Source organism: Ranitomeya imitator, chromosome 4, assembly GCF_032444005.1.
Source record: "Ranitomeya imitator isolate aRanImi1 chromosome 4, aRanImi1.pri, whole genome shotgun sequence".
Classification (NCBI taxonomy): domain Eukaryota; kingdom Metazoa; phylum Chordata; class Amphibia; order Anura; family Dendrobatidae; genus Ranitomeya; species Ranitomeya imitator.
Genome location: NC_091285.1, coordinates 14,905,551 through 14,925,372, shown reverse-complemented (window position 1 = coordinate 14,925,372; position 19,822 = coordinate 14,905,551). Strand labels below are relative to the sequence as shown.

At 43.9% G+C, this 19,822-nt stretch overlaps 1 protein-coding gene across 4 annotated transcripts in view; it reads left to right on the top strand.

Annotated features, from left to right (window-relative positions):
* LOC138675136 (aldo-keto reductase family 1 member C1-like) overlaps positions 1–19,822 on the top strand; it is a 184,130-nt gene that overhangs the window by 25,368 nt on the left and 138,940 nt on the right. Inside the window, exons 1-9 of one of the 4 annotated variants that reach the window (XM_069763133.1) lie at positions 9,731–10,151; positions 10,327–10,500; positions 10,570–10,689; positions 10,782–10,859; positions 10,963–11,085; positions 11,645–11,754; positions 12,289–12,454; positions 12,535–12,617; positions 12,782–12,928. The exons of 1 other annotated variant lie outside the window; for it this stretch is intronic. In XM_069763133.1, the coding sequence (XP_069619234.1) occupies positions 10,068–10,151; positions 10,327–10,500; positions 10,570–10,689; positions 10,782–10,859; positions 10,963–11,085; positions 11,645–11,754; positions 12,289–12,454; positions 12,535–12,617; positions 12,782–12,824 (981 nt within the window). In that variant the 5' untranslated portion in view covers positions 9,731–10,067 and the 3' untranslated portion in view covers positions 12,825–12,928. Of the gene's footprint in view, positions 1–9,730; positions 10,152–10,326; positions 10,501–10,569; positions 10,690–10,781; positions 10,860–10,962; positions 11,086–11,644; positions 11,755–12,288; positions 12,455–12,534; positions 12,618–12,781; positions 12,929–19,822 lie in introns of those variants that run through there. 2 more of the 4 variants (XM_069763137.1, XM_069763135.1) reach the window with 2 other exon arrangements.

The window sequence follows — 19,822 nt, the reverse complement described above, 5'->3', positions numbered from 1 at the left end:
ATTGATAATCTCAGAAATCTTATAAGGACCAATAAACCGAGGCTTGAACTTAGGGGAAGAAACCTTCATAGGAACATGATGGGAAGACAACCAGACCAAATCCTCAACCCGAAGCCGGGAACCAACACACCGACGACGGTTAGCAAAACGCTGAGCCTCCTCCTGAGACAACACCAAATTGTCCACCACATGAGCCCAAATCTGCTGCAGCCTGTCAACCACCGAATCCACACCAGGACAATCAGAAGGCTCAACCTGCCCTGAAGAAAAACGAGGATGAAAACCAAAATTACAAAAAAAAGGCGAAACCAAGGTAGCAGAACTAGCCCGATTATTAAGGGCAAACTCGGCCAATGGTAAGAAAGCCACCCAATCATCCTGATCAGCAGACACAAAGCATCTCAAATAGGTTTCCAAAGTCTGATTAGTTCGCTCGGTTTGGTCATTTGTCTGAGGATGAAATGCGGAAGAAAAAGACAAATCAATGCCCAGCTTAGCACAAAAGGCCCGCCAAAACCTAGAAACAAACTGGGAACCTCTATCAGACACAATATTCTCCGGAATGCCATGCAAACGAACCACATGCTGAAAAAACAACGGAACCAAATCAGAAGAGGAAGGTAATTTAGGCAAAGGTACCAAATGAACCATCTTAGAAAACCGGTCACAAACCACCCAGATAACAGACATCCTCTGGGAAACCAGAAGCTCTGAAATAAAATCCATAGAAATATGCGTCCAAGGTCTTTCAGGGACCGGCAAAGGCAGAAGCAACCCACTAGCGCTGGAACAGCAAGGCTTAGCCCGCGCACAAATCCCACAGGACTGCACAAAAGAACGCAAATCCCGCGACAAAGAAGGCCACCAAAAGAACCTACCAACCAAATCTCTGGTACCAAAAATGCCAGGATGACCAGCCAACACAGAACAATGAACCTCAGAAATCACTTTACTAGTCCATCTATCAGGAACAAACAGTTTCACAACTGGACAGCGGTCAGGTTTATTAGCCTGAAATTCCTGAAGAACCCGTCGTAAATCAGGGGAGATGGCAGAAAGAATAACCCCTTCCTTCAAAATGCCGACCGGCTCAAGAACCCCAGGGGAATCAGGAAAAAAACTCCTAGAGAGGGCATCCGCCTTAACATTCTTAGTACCAGGAATGTATGAGACCACAAAATCAAAACGGGAGAAAAACAGGGACCATCGAGCCTGTCTAGGATTCAGTCGTTTGGCAGACTCGAGGTAAATCAGATTCTTATGATCGGTCAGGACCACAATACGGTGCTTGGCCGCCTCAAGCCAATGACGCCACTCCTCAAATGCCCACTTCATAGCCAACAACTCCCGATTGCCGACATCATAATTGCGTTCCGCAGGCGAAAACTTCAGAGAAAAGAAGGCACACGGTTTCATCAAGGAACCATCAGAATTCCTCTGACACAAAACGGCCCCTGCCCCAATCTCAGACGCGTCAACCTCAACCTGAAATGGAAGAGAAACATCCGGCTGACGCAACACAGGGGCAGAAGTAAATCGGCGTTTAAGCTCCTGAAAGGCAGAAACAGCCGCAGAGGACCAATTCGTCACATCAGCGCCTTTCTTCGTCAAATCGGTCAGAGGTTTAACCACACTGGAGAAGTTGGCAATGAAACGACGATAAAAATTAGCAAAGCCCAAGAATTTCTGAAGGCTCTTCACAGATGTGGGCTGAATCCAATCAAGAATGGCCTGAACCTTAACCGGATCCATTTCTATAGATGAGGGAGAAAAAATGAAGCCCAAAAAAGAAACCTTCTGCACTCCAAAGAGGCACTTCGACCCTTTCACAAATAAAGCATTATCACGGAGGATCTGAAATACCATCCTGACCTGTTTCACATGAGACTCCCAATCATCGGAAAAAATCAAAATATCATCCAAATATACAACCATGAATTTATCAAGATAACTCCGAAAGATATCATGCATGAAGGACTGGAACACAGATGGGGCATTAGAGAGTCCGAATGGCATCACTAGGTATTCAAAATGGCCCTCAGGCGTATTAAATGCATTTTTCCATTCGTCACCCTGTTTAATACAAATAAGATTATATGCCCCTCGAAGGTCAATCTTAGTAAACCAGCTAGCCCCTTTAATCCTAGCAAACAAATCAGTAAGCAAAGGCAACGGGTATTGAAATTTGACCGTGATCTTATTCAAGAGGCGATAATCAATACACCGTCTCAAGGAGCCATCCTTCTTGGCAACAAAAAAAAAACCTGCTCCCAATGGTGAAGAAGATGGCCGAATATGCCCCTTCTCCAAAGACTCCTTAATATAGCTCCGCATGGCGGCATGTTCTGGCACAGACAGGTTGAAAAGTCGACCCTTAGGGAACTTACAACCTGGAATCAAGTCAATAGCACAATCATAGTCCCTATGTGGTGGAAGGGAACTAGATTTAGGCTCATCGAATGCATCCTGGAAATCTGACAAAAACTCAGGAATTTCAGAAGAGGGGGAAGAGGAAATTGACATCAAAGGAACGTGATCATGAACCCCCTGACAACCCCAACTAGTCACAGACATGGATTTCCAATCTAACACCGGATTATGTAGCTGTAACCATGGAAAACCCAGCACAATATCATCATGCAAATTGTGCAACACCAGAAAACGACAATCTTCCTGATGGGCTGGTGCCATGCGCATGGTCAGCTGTGTCCAAAACTGAGGTTTATTTTTAGCCAACGGTGTAGCATCAATCCCCCTTAAAGGAATAGGGTTCTGCAAAGGCTGCAAGGGGAAACCACAACGTCTGGCAAATTCCAAGTCCATTAAATTCAGAGCGGCGCCTGAATCCACAAATGCCATGACAGAAAATGACGATAATGAGCAGATCAAGGTCACAGATAACAGAAATTTTGGTTGTACAGTACTGATGGTAGCAGAACTAGTGATTCTCTTGGTACGCTTAGGGCAATCAGAAATAACATGAGCAGAATCGCCGCAGTAAAAACACAACCTATTCTGACGCCTAAATCCTTGTCGTTCAGCTCTAGACAAAATCCTATCACACTGCATAGGCTCAGGGCTCCTCTCGGAGGACAACGCCACAGTGTGCACAACTCTGCACTCGCGCAAGCGCCGATCAATCTGAATGGCCAGAGACATAGAATCACTCAGACCAGCAGGTGTGGGGAACCCCACCATAACATCTTTAACGGATTCAGAAAGACCCTTTCTGAAAATTGCCGCCAAGGCATCCTCATTCCATTTAGTCAGTACAGACCATTTTCTAAATTTCTGGCAATACGATTCTGCCGCTTCTTGACCCTGACACAGGGCCAACAAGATCTTCTCAGCTTGATCCACAGAATTGGGCTCATCATACAATAACCCCAATGCTTGAAAGAAAGAATCAACATTAAGCAAAGCAGGATTGCCAGATTCAAGGTAAAATGCCCAATCCTGTGGGTCACCACGCAGCAAGGATATGATGATTTTAACCTGCTGAATGGGATCACCAGAAGAACGGGGTCTCAATGCAAAAAACAGTTTACAATTATTTTTGAAACTCAAAAATTTGGATCTGTCACCAAAAAACAAATCAGGCGTGGGAATCTTAGGTTCTAAGGCAGGAGTCTGAACAATATAATCTGAAATACCCTGTACCCTAGCAGCAAGCAGATCCACCCGAGAAACTAACTCCTGAACATTCATGTTATTACTAGGTTACGTAGCCACCCAGAGATTAAGAGGGAGGAACAGAAAAAACAGGCTAAGGAAAAAAAAATGGCTCCGGGTCCGGATGGCATACACCCACGAGTACTAAGAGAACTAAGTAATGTAATAGATAAACCATTATTTCTTATTTTTAGTGACTCTATAGCGACAGGGTCTGTTCCGCAGGACTGGCGCATAGCAAATGTGGTGCCAATATTCAAAAAGGGCTCTAAAAGTGAACCTGGAAATTATAGGCCAGTAAGTCTAACCTCTATTGTTGGTAAAATATTTGAAGGGTTTCTGAGGGATGTTATTCTGGATTATCTCAATGAGAATAACTGTTTAACTCCATATCAGCATGGGTTTATGAGAAATCGCTCCTCTCAAACCAATCTAATCAGTTTTTATGAAGAGGTAAGCTATAGACTGGACCACGGTGAGTCATTGGACGTGGTATATCTCGATTTTTCCAAAGCGTTTGATACCGTGCCGCACAAGAGGTTGGTACACAAAATGAGAATGCTTGGTCTGGGGGAAAATGTGTGTAAATGGGTTAGTAACTGGCTTAGTGATAGAAAGCAGAGGGTGGTTATAAATGGTATAGTCTCTAACTGGGTCGCTGTGACCAGTGGGGTACCGCAGGGGTCAGTATTGGGACCTGTTCTCTTCAACATATTCATTAATGATCTGGTAGAAGGTTTACACAGTAAAATATCGATATTTGCAGATGATACAAAACTATGTAAAGCAGTTAATACAAGAGAAGATAGTATTCTGCTACAGATGGATCTCGATAAGTTGGAAACTTGGGCTGAAAGGTGGCAGATGAGGTTTAACAATGATAAATGTAAGGTTATACACATGGGAAGAGGGAATCAATATCACCATTACACACTGAACGGGAAACCACTGGGTAAATCTGACAGGGAGAAGGACTTGGGGATCCTAGTTAATGATAAACTTACCTGGAGCAGCCAGTGCCAGGCAGCAGCTGCCAAGGCAAACAGGATCATGGGGTGCATTAAAAGAGGTCTGGATACACATGATGAGAGCATTATACTGCCTCTGTACAAATCCCTAGTTAGACCGCACATGGAGTACTGTGTCCAGTTTTGGGCACCGGTGCTCAGGAAGGATATAATGGAACTAGAGAGAGTACAAAGGAGGGCAACAAAATTAATAAAGGGGATGGGAGAACTACAATACCCAGATAGATTAGCGAAATTAGGATTATTTAGTCTAGGAAAAAGACGACTGAGGGGCGATCTAATAACCATGTATAAGTATATAAGGGGACAATACAAATATCTCGCTGAGGATCTGTTTATACCAAGGAAGGTGACGGGCACAAGGGGGCATTCTTTGCGTCTGGAGGAGAGAAGGTTTTTCCACCAACATAGAAGAGGATTCTTTACTGTTAGGGCAGTGAGAATCTGGAATTGCTTGCCTGAGGAGGTGGTGATGGCGAACTCAGTCGAGGGGTTCAAGAGAGGCCTGGATGTCTTCCTGGAGCAGAACAATATTGTATCATACAATTATTAGGTTCTGTAGAAGGACGTAGATCTGGGTATTTATTATGATGGAATATAGGCTGAACTGGATGGACAAATGTCTTTTTTCGGCCTTACTAACTATGTTACTATGTTACTAAAACCTGTCCTCCCTTCTTCTGAGATGCAATTAACTCATTGTTGGCCAGTTGTACTGTTATGATCTGGTGGCATAGGAGCAGCATGAGACGGACTCTGGAGAAGGTGGTCCCTGTACTGACCGCAAACCCTGAACCTAGCAGCGCAACTAGAAGTAGCCGTGGGGGGTACCTAATATTCCCTAGACCCCTCGACACAGCCTAAGAACTAACTTCCCCTAAAGACAGAAACAGGAAACCTATCTTGCCTCAGAGAAAATCCCCAAAGGATAGATAGCCCCCCACAAATATTGACTGTGAGAGGAGAGGGAAATAACATATGCAGACATGAAATCAGAATTTAGCATAGGAGGCCATACTAGTTAAAAAGAAAGACTAGAACAGAGTACTATGCGGTCAGTATAAAAATGCTAGAAAATATCCACCACAGAAAATACAAATCACCGCATCTGACTAAAGACATGGGGGGTATATCTGAATCTCCAGAGACACAGCTTGGCTGCAAAAAATCCTTCACAGACAAAGCTGGACAAAACAAAACATGAAAATGCACAGAACTATATGGTCCACAGCGGTGGACAGCAAAAACAAGGCCAGAACTTATCTTTGAAGAAATGAACAGCAGACCAGGAGAGACCAGGTATGGATGTGAATCCTCCAAAAACAATGGACAACTGGCACTGACTAAAGGATAAAGCAGGACTTAAATAGCCCAGCCCAGATTGCAAAAAATGGATACACCTGATAAATGCTCCGATCCAACTACCGCAGCACTACCACTCATAACCACCGGAGGGAGCCCAAGAGCAGAATTCACAACAGTATTGCCACATTCAGAATCGCCCGAACTATCAATAAATTAGGATTAACCTGATCGCTAAACGGCGTAACGAGAAAAAAGTCAAAATGCCTGAATTGCGTTTTTTTGGTCGCCGCGACATTGCATTCAAATGTGATAACTGGCTATCAAAAGATCGTATCTGCACCAACATGGTATCATTAAAAATGTCAGCTCAGTGCGCAAAAAACAGGTTGCCACCTAACCTGAGATCACGAAAAATAGAGAAGCTAAGGGTATCAGAAAATGGCACAATTTCGAAAACGCAAAACCAAAAGTACCTCCGGTCATGAAGGGGTTAAAATATACGCCAAATTTTTCAAAATGATCCGATATTTAAATTGTAAATTTTCTTCATGTCTGTTAGTAAGTTCTTAAGAAATTCCACACTACTGGCTGCAATTATTTCCTGTAAAATATAAGCTCCTTGCTTTGTGTTGTGATGTCATGAGATCGTAAGGACAGTAAAGCACAACAGGCTCCCAGGTGTATCTGCATGTTCCCATAAACTGTATCACCTTCACACTTTTCCTGTTAAGTGCCCGTATATCCATGTCAGTGGTTTCACCCCATGGATCATATCATATCGCCGTATGGCAGCTTCAATTAATCACATGCAATGTGGCTGCAATATCATATATACAGATTTCTCAAAAAAAGAAAAGGAAAAACTAAAATATTGCATCCTAGATATCACTAAAAAACCATTTCAGTTGCAAACCTTTGTTCAGTACATAGTGGAACGCGTTGAGAACAATAAAACATAAAAATGGTCAATGTAAATAAAATGTAATATCCCATGAAGGTCTGTATTTGGAATGATACTCAAAATACAAGCGGAGAATCAAATTACAGGCTGATCCAACTTCAGTGGAAATGCCTCAAGACAAGGAAATGATGCTCAGTAGTGTGTGTGGCCTCCATGTGCCTGGGCATGCTCTTAATGAGGCGGAGTATATTCTCCTGAGGGATGATCTTTTGGTTAAATTAGTTGTCCAATGAGGTTTTGGTCCACCATAGATGGGTCATTATCTTTCCCCTACCTCACTCCACCCCTCCATCCCACCTATCCATCAATGCCAATGGCTACTCACTTTCCCCGGTCCTGAACGCTCGGTGCCTCGGGGTGATCCTCAACTCTGCCCTCTCTTTCAAGCCAGATATCCAAACCCTTGCCTCCTTTTGCCAATTCCAACTCAAAAACATTTCCCGGATCCGTGCATTCCTTGACCATGAAACCACAAAATCACTAGTGTATGCCTTTATCATCTCCCGCCTCGACTACTAAAACCTCCTACTCTCTGGCCTCCCCTCTAGAACTTTGGCACCACTCCAATCCATCCTAAACTCTGCTGCACGACTAATCCACCTGTCTCCCCGTTATTCCCCGGCCTCTCCTCTCTGCCAGGCCCTTCATTGGTTTCCTATTGTCCAGAGTCTCCAGTTCAAAACCCTAACTATGACATACAAAGCCATCCACAACCTGTCTCCTCCATACATCTGTGACATTGTCTCCCGGTACTTACCTACACGCAACCTTTGATCCTCTCATGATCTCCTTCTGTACTCCCCTCTCATCTCTTCCTCCCAAAACCGCATATAAGATTTTTCCTGTGCTTCCCCCATACTCTGGAACTCTCTACCCCAACACATCAGACTCTCGCCTACCATAGAAACCTTCAAAAAGAACCTGAAGACCCACCTCTTCTGACAAGCCTACAACATACAGTGATCCTCTGTCTGCTGAACCGCCGCATGACCAACTCGACCCTCTCCTAGTGAATCCTAACACATCCCCTGTAGACTGTGAGCCCTCGCGGTCAGGGTCCTCCCTCCTTCTGTACCTGTGTGCCTTGTTTTTTGCTCATGTTTATTGTACTTGTCTATATTTGCACCGTTCACATGTAAAGCGCCAAGGAATAAATGGCGCTATAAAAATGTATAATAATAATAGAATGCAAGGGATAAACTCATTAACATAAAGAACTACACATAGAAAGTAGGAGAACCTACAGAGTATATATGCCTATTAAAAAAATATTTTTATTATAGGAATTTAAGATATACATAAAATTAGAAATCTAAAAAACGGATGCTACTAGATGCACATGCAGGAGAACATAGGCAAATGCAGGAGGTGAAAAAACAACATAAGCATGCAAAATGTAGTATAGATATAAGATAATCTCCAGGACGAAGCTGGAATCACATGGTTAGTATCTTATATCTACACTACATTATTCAGGCTTATGTTGTTTCTATGTGTAGATAGTAAATATTAGTCCAGTCTGATCGACATCTGGGATCATGAATATTAATATCAACACTCACTATTGTAGATGTTTGATCCAGTCTGATCGACTCTCGCGGTCATGAATGTTGATCCTGTCTGATCCCGCACTAGGGATTAGAAATTTTGAATCAGTCTGATCGACAGTCTGGATCATGTTTACTATGATCGACACTCAGAATTCCTGGATGACGATTTGTTGTGATTGACACTCGGGATCTGTTAGGACTGGCCGATCGCACCAAGTAATAATATTAGACAATTTGAGGTGCGTTCGCAGTCCGGGGTCCACCGTGTAGAGATGGCACCTGCTGCTGAGTAATGGCGGATGGACGCTTGCTCACACATGGGTTAGACCTCACCCAGAATAAATGGTAGCGAATACTGTTGCTTCACAGAGTTGCCGTAAATACGCTGCACCCTGTTAGCAGTCACAGGGTGCAGCTGAAAGACACTAGTGGGATCCCTAGGAATCACCCCCACTAAACTTGGGATTGGACTCGCTCTGACCCTCGGTGGCTTTTGAGCCCGCGCCTGATGACGCCCCGAGTCAGATGCTGAGTTCAAGCGGGAATTCCCACCCTACACTGACCGGCTGTCAGGAAAGTGCACTGATTGCCCATGGTGCCGTACATGCGGGCACTGCGAATAGATGCAGAAACGTGTTCTAAGTGTGCAGGTAGCACTGTCGGGCGCTAGGTAGCTTCCACCATTCGCGAGCAGTCATCATCACTAGGAATGGGAATGATTAAGGAGCTTTCATCCATCGACAGACATTCATCTACACACACGTTATCAAGTTTATACTAGCGCATGGCTGTGCGGCCATCAAAACCTTTTATAGCTGTAGCTCTCAAGGACCTTCCTAATGGTCCAATAGGAGCTGCTACAGGGCCTGAGTGTGTGACCCCCGACCTCCAATGAGAGATCGTCCTGTGGGCATGCTCAGTATGGGAATAGCAGGACTTAGTCCCTGAAAGGCCTGCACGCCGCTGATCAGTGCTGGCTACAAAGGCATAGCCTGGAAAGGCAGCAGTAACCAAGCGCACAGTATCTGCCTGAGCCAGACGCTGGGTCTCGACGTCTCCACTGCGGCTGGACGAGAATGGGAGACCGCAGCGGATACGGTTCGAGATTCCCCCTGTGCGGCGGCAGGAACTTGACTCCTAACAGGGATCATTAAAGTTTATCCTTTATGATCGACACTTGTGATCCTGGTTGGTGATCCGGTCTGACTGACACTCTGGATCATGTTGTTCCAGTTTGATGCTTATGGGGGATCGGGAGGGAACTTTTCCCCTTTAAAGGCAGATTCTCTCATGCTTTATGTTTTTTTTTTTCTTATTTACAGTACTTCTTATTAAACAATCAGGAAGACACATCCTTCTGCAGTTTCCCCGTGACATCTCCCTTCATTTTTCCCATCACATGTGTTTATGTAGCTACTAAATAATGCAGAATCCCTGCCGAATAGGCGTCTGCCTTCACTAACCTATAGGACGGGCTGTACGGTTGGGGAAGGACTAGACAAAATACAGGCAGCACCTTGTGCACTGTGAGCCACTGGGACACATTACACCATGGCTCTGAAGCCGGACTCCTACGTGGTGCTGAACGATGGGAATAAAATGCCGGTGATCGGATTTGGCACTGGGGCGAACACAGTGAGTGCATCAGTCATAAAGTAGCGGCTGCTCCACTGAATCCAAAGCAAAGCGGCATTACTGCTGGTCTCTCGCCACCGCATTGTTTCCCTATTTGGGACACCGCGCCATCACCCCATGTTCCATTTACCCCACAGGGAAACAATGAGATTTATAAAAAATTGCATCTTATTAGGCTAAATACACCAAAGAACTGGTTGTTGAGTGCACCAAGGTCGCCATTGACGTTGGATACCGCCACATCGACTGCGCCTTTATATACGGGAATGAGGTCCAGATCGGCCAAGCCATTAGATCAAAGATTGCGGATGGGACTGTGAAGAGGGAAGACATTTTTTACACTGGGAAGGTGACCAATCAAAATATTCTTTTTACTAGGTGTCGATGACGAGCTATTACGAGTTTTTAATTTATTCAGCAGCTTTGGAATAATAACCACACTCCTGAGAGGGTCCGACTGGGGCTGGAGAAATCTCTGAAGGATCTGCAGCTGGATTACATGGATCTCTTCCTGATCCACACCCCTGTGGAGTTTAAGGTTTGAGGATATATGTGTGGGATCGACCGTGGCTCCCAAATAGATCAGAGCAGAAGACATTATATGTGAACTCTTTTTTTTTTCCCCTCCAGCCCGGAGATGATCTCTTTCCCAGAGACGAAAATGGGAAATTGGTTTTTCATAACACAGATATCCGAGAAACATGGAAGGTAACTTTTATGAAAGATTATGGGTGACTTCAGGCAGAATGACGGGGTAAGATTCCCATTTTCGGATGGAACATCTCTCTAATTATCTTACCATAACCTCTAGGCTATGGAAGCGTGCAGAGACGCCGGCCTCGTCCGATCCATCGGAGTCTCCAATTTTAACCGCCGGCAACTGGAGCTGATTCTCAACATGCCAGGACTGAAGTACAAACCAGTGTGCAACCAGGTACATATCACCGACCAGTAAGGATCAATCACACATAAATATCCTAAGAAATTAGAAAAAGTGCCAATCTTCCTTACAGGTTGTGTGGTATTGCAATACCAGATATAACCCATAGACAGTTGTGGCGTTGTTTCCGGATAATAAGAAGCCATGTTGCTGTAATATTTTGCCATCAATATGTTGTTTACAGTGAAATGTTCTTTAAAAAAGTCATATTATCCACACTGTTATATATGGTAATGAGTAGTGATGAGCGAGTGTACTCGTTGCTCGGGTTTTCACCAGCACGCTCGAGTAGTCTTCGAGTATTTTCATCGCCGCAGCTGAATGATTTACAGCTAATAGCCAGCTTGATTACATGTGGGGATTCCCTAGCAACCAGGCAAACCCCACATGTACTCTGGCTGGCTAGTAGCTGTAAATCATACAGTTGTGGTAATGAAAACTAAATCTCCTAGCACTAACAAATACTCGGAGATCACCCGAGCGTGCTGGGGAAAACCCGAGCAATGAGTACACTCGCTCATCACTAATAATGAGCCATTATATCTCTGCACAGGTGGAATGTCACATATTCCTCAATCAGAGCAAATTACTGGAGTTCTGCAAATCTCATGATATCGTGCTGGTCGGATACAGTGTACTGGGGACCAGCAGAATAGAGGGCTGGTAAGAACAAGGGTATTGGTACAAGAATATAACTTCTATAATACTGCCCCTATGTCCAAGAATAAAACTACTATAATACTGCCCCTATGTCCAAGAATATAACTACTATAATACTGCTCTTATATACAAGAATATATCTACTATAATACTGCTCCTATATACAAGAATATAACTACTATAATACTGCTCTTATATACAAGAATATATCTACTATAATACTGCTCCTATATACAAGAATATAACTACTATAATACTGCTCCTATGTACAAGAATATAACTACTATAATACTGCTCCTATGTGCAAGAATATAACTACTATAATACTGCCCCATGTACAAGAATATAACTACTATAATACTGCCCCTATGTGCAAGAATATAACTACTATAATTCTGTCCCCTATGTACAAAATATAACAACTTGCTTCATCCTGTTTCATGTAATAGTGACTATCCTGTGATAATGTGCTTGTTTTCTTTCCTTTCACCAAAATTGTGTTAAAGTGTGAGATTTATTTTATTTTCTTTCTGACAGGGTTGATCAGAATTCCCCTAAACTGCTTGAAGACCCCGTATTAAATACAGTGGCTAAGAAGCTGAACCGCTCTCCTGCGCAGGTGGCCCTGAGATATTTGCTCCAGAGGGGATGTGTCGTCTTGGCAAAAAGCATCAGCCCTGAGAGGATCAAGGAAAACTTCCAAGTAAATTAAGAAAATAAAATTAGAATAATTTCTTTCCTCTTAAAAATAATCTATAATTTTTAATTACTTTTCATTTACAGGTTTTTGACTTTGACTTAAGTGATGAAGACATGAAATCTCTAGATGGAGTCAATAAAGAAATGCGTTACATGAATGTTGTTTCGTAAGTACCTTCTAGTTTCCGAGAACAAATTTGTTCTGATTTTATTCTTTACATTAACTTTTATTTATTAATATTTTTACAATTTAATTTTAACGTACTTGCATTTATTATCTTTTATTTTACGTCCTTACTTTCCTTTTATCTTCAATTTTCTTTTATTTTAGCTGGAAAGAAAGCCCTAAGTATCCATATGACGATGAGTTTTAAGAACATTGGCCAATTTCTCTGGATTCATCCTTTTAACCCCGGTGTCTTATTATCTTAGTCTAGCAGATTCCCATCTACAGGAAATAAACGTTCTATCAAATTGATTGTGACTGTGCTGTAGCGCTTATTATGGCTCGGATTTGATATGACAGCGCATAGACACATTTTAACATTTAATGAGAAATTCTAAGGCTGAGTATAGATGCTGCAATTACACAGCGACATCTCTTAGTGTTTTAAGTCAAGAGTACAACACTCTCCATTATGTTGCAATAAAAAAAAAATGTTCTCTTGCAAAGATTTGCTAATATCCATTTTACTGATCAAAAACCAATTATGTATTTCAATACCTTTAATCCTCTTAAAATTGTATGAATAAAGATAGATATCGCGCTAAAAGTAAAGGCCAATACTAAAATGGCTGTTGTGCCATAAAACCACAAATTTAATGTTGTTTAAAAAGCTAAGGGACCGCTATGGGCACGATCCCAGATGCCGCTACAGATTCTCAGCTATTTGACAGCCATATGAAAGACTGATAACAATGAAATTGAAACCATGTTGTACACAATTTTAAGAGGAAAAAAAATATAAAACACACTGGTGCTAATTAAAAGAAGCCCTGAAGCCACTGATATCAAGACAAGTACTTTGCCAACTCTGTCAAAAAATTGAAAATTCAATGAATAAAGATAGATATCATAATAAAGGTAAAGGCCAATACTAAAATGGCTGATGTGCCATAAAATCACACTTGAATATGTGCCTCAATTATACTGCTTGCTATGGCACACTAACACAAAGGTAAGCGTTAAATAATCAAACTATTAATAATAAATAGTAAATACTACCAATCTGGTACATTTGAATGATATTCTAACTCTGTCCTGCTTATTAATACTCTCAATGTATTTCAAAGGATAAAATTCATTTTTTTACAGGGACTCTAGCACGCCCCGGCCTCCGAGAGTTGCCACCAGGCCTCCTGGGTATAGGGCGGATCAGTAACTTGCAATTAGCTGTCCTGGAGCAAGGCATAAAGGACTGTTGCTCCCTCAGCGTGCTAGAGTCCTTGTAAAAAGACTCAAGCCACCAGTCACACGGGTTTTGTCCTATCCATCTGGGAGACAGAGAGAGACATAACATTTACAACAGTTGTGAGGACCTTATGAGAGGCTCAGCAATAAGGTACTACAACACCCAGGCGCTAGAGGAAGGCTACTGATTTCCACCTGGATAAGAGGACTCTGGATTTGCCTCCAAACCGGCCGGACTCTGCCTGTCCTGTGATCTGGTGCCCTGGACTGTGGATGCTGAAGCCTTCAGTAAAGGTAAAGAGACTGCAACCTTGTGTCCTCGTTCTTCACTGCGCCTCTCACCATCCACCATCTACACACTGGGAAGCCCTGGGGACATACTTCACCTGTGGGAAGGTTTACCATCTAGCTGCCATAACATCACCCCAGTGGACCCCTTAGCAGCGTCAGTCACCCTGAACGAATACCACAGGTGGCGTCATGAACATTTCCCCTTAAAGACCTTTCCCTTTTACATGGACGTCCCAGGGCCACGGACCGGGTCAGACACTGTGACATCCCCCTTTGAGAACCGAAGGACCCTGTACCAAGTACCCCACTGCCCTTGGGGGCACTCCATATAGATCATGATTATTATGATCGACAATTGAGATTTCTGGATGATGATTTGTTGTGATTAACACTGGGTATCATTAAAGTTTATCTTTTCTAATTGACCCTTGTCATCCTGGTTGGTGATCTGTTGTGAATTCTGTGGCAGAGCTCCCTCCTGTGGTCACAAGTGGTACTTCGGCTGATTCTCTCTATGAGCTTCCGTTGGTGGAGGAGAGTGGTACTGCGGCTTCTGAGTTTCCTTCCTCAGGTGTTGTGGTGAAGTCGTTAGGTGCTGCTCTATTTAACTCCACCTAGTGCTTTGATCCTGGCCTCCAGTCAATGTTCTAGTATTGGACCTGTTTCCTCCTGGATCGTTCCTGTGGCCTGCTGCTCTGCATAGCTAAGTTCCGCTTTTGTTATTTTGTTTGCTGTTTTTTCTGTCCAGCTTGCTTATTTGTTTTTTCTTGCTTGCTGGAAGCTCTGGGACGCAGAGGGTGTACCTCCGTGCCGTTAGTTCGGTACGGAGGGTCTTTTTGCCCCTTTGCGTGGTTGTTTGTAGGGTTTTGTGTTGACCGCAAAGTTACCTTTCCTATCCTCGCTCTGTTCAGAAAGTCGGGCCTCACTTTGCTAAATCTATTTCATCTCTACGTTTGTCTTTTCATCTTAACTCACAGTCATTATATGTGGGGGCTGCCTTTTCCTTTGGGGTATTTCTCTGAGGCAAGGTAGGCTTATTTTCTATCTTCAGGCTAGCTAGTTTCTCAGGCTGTGCCGAGTTGCATAGGGAGCGTTAGGCGCAATCCACGGATGCCTCTAGTGTGGTTGGAGAGGATTAGGGATTGCGGTCAGCAGAGTTCCCACGTCTCAGAGATCGTTCTATGTTTTTGGGTTATTGTCAGGTCACTGTATGTGCTCTGACTTCTATGTCCATTGTGGTACTGAATTACCTCATCATAACAGTACTGGAGGCCAAGAGTACTAATGATTCTCAACAGAGGGAAAAAAGAAGTTCTGAGACCGTTTTTTTTTTCTCTGCACTGTGTTTTGCCTTTTTTTTCCCCTAGACATTTGGGTGGTTCAGGACACAGGTGTAGCGATGGACATTAAAGGTATGTCTTCATGTGTGGATCAGCTCACGGCAAGAGTACAAAATATTCAAGACTTTGTGGTTCAGAATTCTATGTTAGAACCAAGAATTCCTATTCCTGATTTGTTTTTTGGAGATAGAACTAAATTTCTGAGTTTCAAAAATAATTGTAAACTATTTCTGGATTTGAAACCTCGCTCCTCTGGTGACCCAGTTCAACAAGTTAGGATCATTATTTCTTTTTTACGTGGCGACCCTCAGGACTGGGCATTTTCTCTTGCGCCAGGAGATCCTGCTTTAAGTAATATTGATGCGTTTTTCCTGGCGCTCGGATGCTGTACGATGAACCTAATTCAGTGGATCAGGCAGAGAAAAATTTGCTGGCTCTGTGTCAGGCTCAGGATGAGATAGAGGTATATTGTCAGAAATTTAGAAAGTGGTCCGTACTCACTCAATGGAATGAAGGTGCGCTGGCAGCTATTTTCAGAAAGGGTCTCTCTGAAGCCCTTAAGGATGTCATGGTGGGATTTCCTATGCCTGCTGGTCTGAATGAGTCTATGTCTTTGGTCATTCAGATCGGTCGACGCTTGCGTGAGCGTAAATCTGTGCACCATTTGGCGGTATTATCTGAGCATAAACCTGAGCCTATGCAGTGCGATAGGACTTTGACCAGAGTTGAACGGCAAGAACACATACGTCAGAATGGGCTGTGTTTCTACTGTGGTGATTCCACTCATGCTATCTCTGATTGTCCTAAGCGCACTAAGCGGTTCGCTAGGTCTGCCACCATTGGTACGGTACAGTCAAAATTTCTTTTGTCCGTTACCTTGATCTGCTCTTTGTCATCTTATTCTGTCATGGCATTTGTGGATTCAGGCACTGCCCTGAATTTGATGGACTTGGAGTATGCTATGCGTTGTGGGTTTTTCTTGGAGCCCTTGCAGTGTCCTATTCCATTGAGAGGAATTGATGCTACGCCTTTGGCCAAGAATAAGCCTCAGTACTGGACCCAGCTGACCATGTGCATGGCTCCTGCACATCAGGAGGTTATTCGCTTTCTGGTGTTGCATAATCTGCATGATGTGGTCGTGTTGGGGTTGCCATGGCTACAAGTCCATAATCCAGTATTAGATTGGAAATCCATGTCTGTGTCCAGCTGGGGTTGTCAGGGGGTACATGGTGATGTCCCATTTCTGTCTATTTCGTCATCCACCCCTTCTGAGGTTCCAGAGTTCTTGTCTGATTACCGGGATGTATTTGATGAGCCCAAGTCCGATACCCTACCTCCACATAGGGATTGTGATTGTGCTATCGATTTGATTCCTGGTAGTAAATTCCCAAAAGGTCGACTGTTTAATTTATCTGTGCCTGAGCACGCCGCTATGCGGAGTTATGTGAAGGAGTCCTTGGAGAAGGGGCAAATTCGCCCGTCATCGTCGCCATTAGGAGCAGGGTTCTTTTTTGTGGCCAAGAAGGATGGTTCGCTGAGACCTTGTATAGATTACCGCCTTCTAAATAAGATCACGGTTAAATTTCAGTACCCCTTGCCGTTGTTATCTGATTTGTTTGCTCGGATTAAGGGGGCTAGTTGGTTCACCAAGATAGATCTTCGTGGTGCGTATAATCTTGTGCGTATTAAGCAAGGCGATGAATGGAAAACTGCATTTAATACGCCCGAGGGCCATTTTGAGTATCTAGTAATGCCATTCGGACTTGCCAATGCTCCATCAGTGTTTCAGTCCTTTATGCATGACATCTTCCGAGAATACCTGGATAAATTCCTGATTGTATACTTGGATGATATTTTGATCTTCTCGGATGATTGGGAGTCTCATGTGAAGCAGGTCAGAACGGTGTTTCAGGTCCTGCGTGCTAATTCTTTGTTTGTGAAGGGATCAAAGTGTCTCTTTGGTGTTCAGAAAGTTTCATATTTCGGGTTCATTTTTTCCCCTTCTACTATCGAGATGGACACTGTTAAGGTCCAAGCCATCCATGATTGGACTCAGCCGACATCTCTGAAAAGTCTGCAAAAGTTCCTGGGCTTTGCTAATTTTTATCGTCGCTTCATCTGCAATTTTTCTAGTATTGCTAAACCATTGACCGATTTGACCAAGAAGGGTGCTGATGTGGTCAATTGGTCTTCTGCTGCTGTGGAAGCTTTTCAAGAGTTGAAGCGTCGTTTTTCTTCTGCCCCTGTGTTGTGTCAACCAGATGTTTCGCTTCCATTTCAGGTCGAGGTTGATGCTTCTGAGATTGGAGCAGGGGCTGTTTTGTTGCAGAGAAGTTCTGATTGCTCGGTGATGAAACCATGCGCCTTCTTTTCCAGGAAGTTTTCGCCTGCTGAGCGAAATTATGATGTTGGCAATCGAGAGTTGCTGGCCATGAAGTGGGCATTCGAGGCGTGGCGTCATTGGCTTGAAGGAGCTAAGCATCGCGTGGTGGTCTTGACTGATCTGTTGTGAATTCTGTGGCTGAATTCACTCCTGTGGTCACAAGTGGTACTGCAGCTTCTGAGCTTCCTCCCTCAGGTGTTCTGGTGAGCTCGTTAACTGCTTCATTACTTAACTCCGCCTGATGCTGCTATCCTTGCTCCTTGTCAATGTTTCAGTGTTGGATCTGAGCTTCTCCTGATTGTTCCTGTGACCTGCTGCTCTGTATAGCTAAGTGCTTTTTGCTTTTTTGTTGCTTTTTTTCTGTCCAGCTTGTCTTTTGTTTTGCTGGAAGCTCTGAGACGCAAAGGGTGTACCGCCGTGCCGTTAGTTCGGCACGGTGGTTTTTTTTTTGCCCCCTTTGCGTGGTTTTGCTTTAGGGTTTTTTGTAGACTGCAAAGTTCGCTTTACTGTCCTCGCTCTGTCCTAGAATATCGGGCCCCACTTTGCTGAATCTATTTCATCCCTACGTTTTGTCTTTTCATCTTACTCACAGTCATTATATGTGGGGGGCTGCCTTTTCCTTTGGGGAATTTCTCTGGGGCAAGTCAGGCCTATTTTTCTATCTTCAGGCTAGCTAGTTTCTTAGGCTGTGCCGAGTTGCCTAGGTAGTTGTTAGGCGCAATCCACAGCCGCTTTTAGTTGTGTTTAGGATAGGATCAGGTGTGCAGTCTACAGAGTTTCCACGTCTCAGAGCTCGTTCTTGTATTTTTGGGTATTTGTCAGATCACTGTGTGCGCTTTGATCGCTAAGCACACTGTGTTTCTGGATTGCCTTCATAACACCTGTCATTAGCAAACATAACACTGATCATAAGAACTTGACTTATCTCGAGTCTGCCAAGCGGTTGAATCCTAGACAGGCCCGTTGGTCGCTGTTTTTTGCCCGTTTTGACTTTGTGATTTCGTACCTTCCGGGCTCTAAAAATGTGAAGGCGGATGCCCTGTCTAGGAGTTTTGTGCCCGACTCTCCAGGTTTATCTGAGCCGGCGGGTATTCTCAAAGAGGGAGTAATTGTGTCTGCCATCTCCCCTGATTTGCGGCGGGTGCTGCAAAAATTTCAGGCTAATAAACCTGATCGTTGCCCAGCGGAGAAACTGTTTGTCCCTGATAGGTGGACGAATAAAGTTATCTCTGAGGTTCATTGTTCGGTGTTGGCTTGTCATCCTGGAATCTTTGGTACCAGAGAGTTAGTGGCTAGATCCTTTTGGTGGCCATCTCTGTCGCGGGATGTGCGTTCTTTTGTGCAGTCCTGTGGGATTTGTGCTCGGGCTAAGCCCTGCTGTTCTCGTGCCAGTGGGTTGCTTTTGCCCTTGCCGGTCCCGAAGAGGCCTTGGACACATATCTCTATGGATTTTATTTCAGATCTTCCCGTCTCACAAAAAATGTCAGTCATTTGGGTGGTTTGTGATCGCTTCTCTAAGATGGTCCATTTGGTGCCCTTGTCTAAGTTACCTTCCTCCTCTGATTTGGTGCCATTGTTCTTCCAGCATGTGGTTCGTTTACATGGCATTCCAGAGAATATCGTTTCTGACAGAGGTTCCCAGTTTGTTTCGAGGTTTTGGCGAGCCTTTTGTGCTAGGATGGGCATTGACTTGTCTTTTTCCTCGGCTTTCCATCCTCAGACTAATGGCCAGACCGAACGAACCAATCAGACCTTGGAAACATATCTGAGATGCTTTGTTTCTGCTGATCAGGATGACTGGGTGTCCTTTTTGCCTTTGGCTGAGTTCGCCCTTAATAATCGGGCCAGCTCGGCTACCTTGGTTTCGCCGTTTTTCTGCAACTCTGGGTTCCATCCTCGTTTCTCTTCAGGGCAGGTTGAGTCTTCGGACTGTCCTGGTGTGGATAC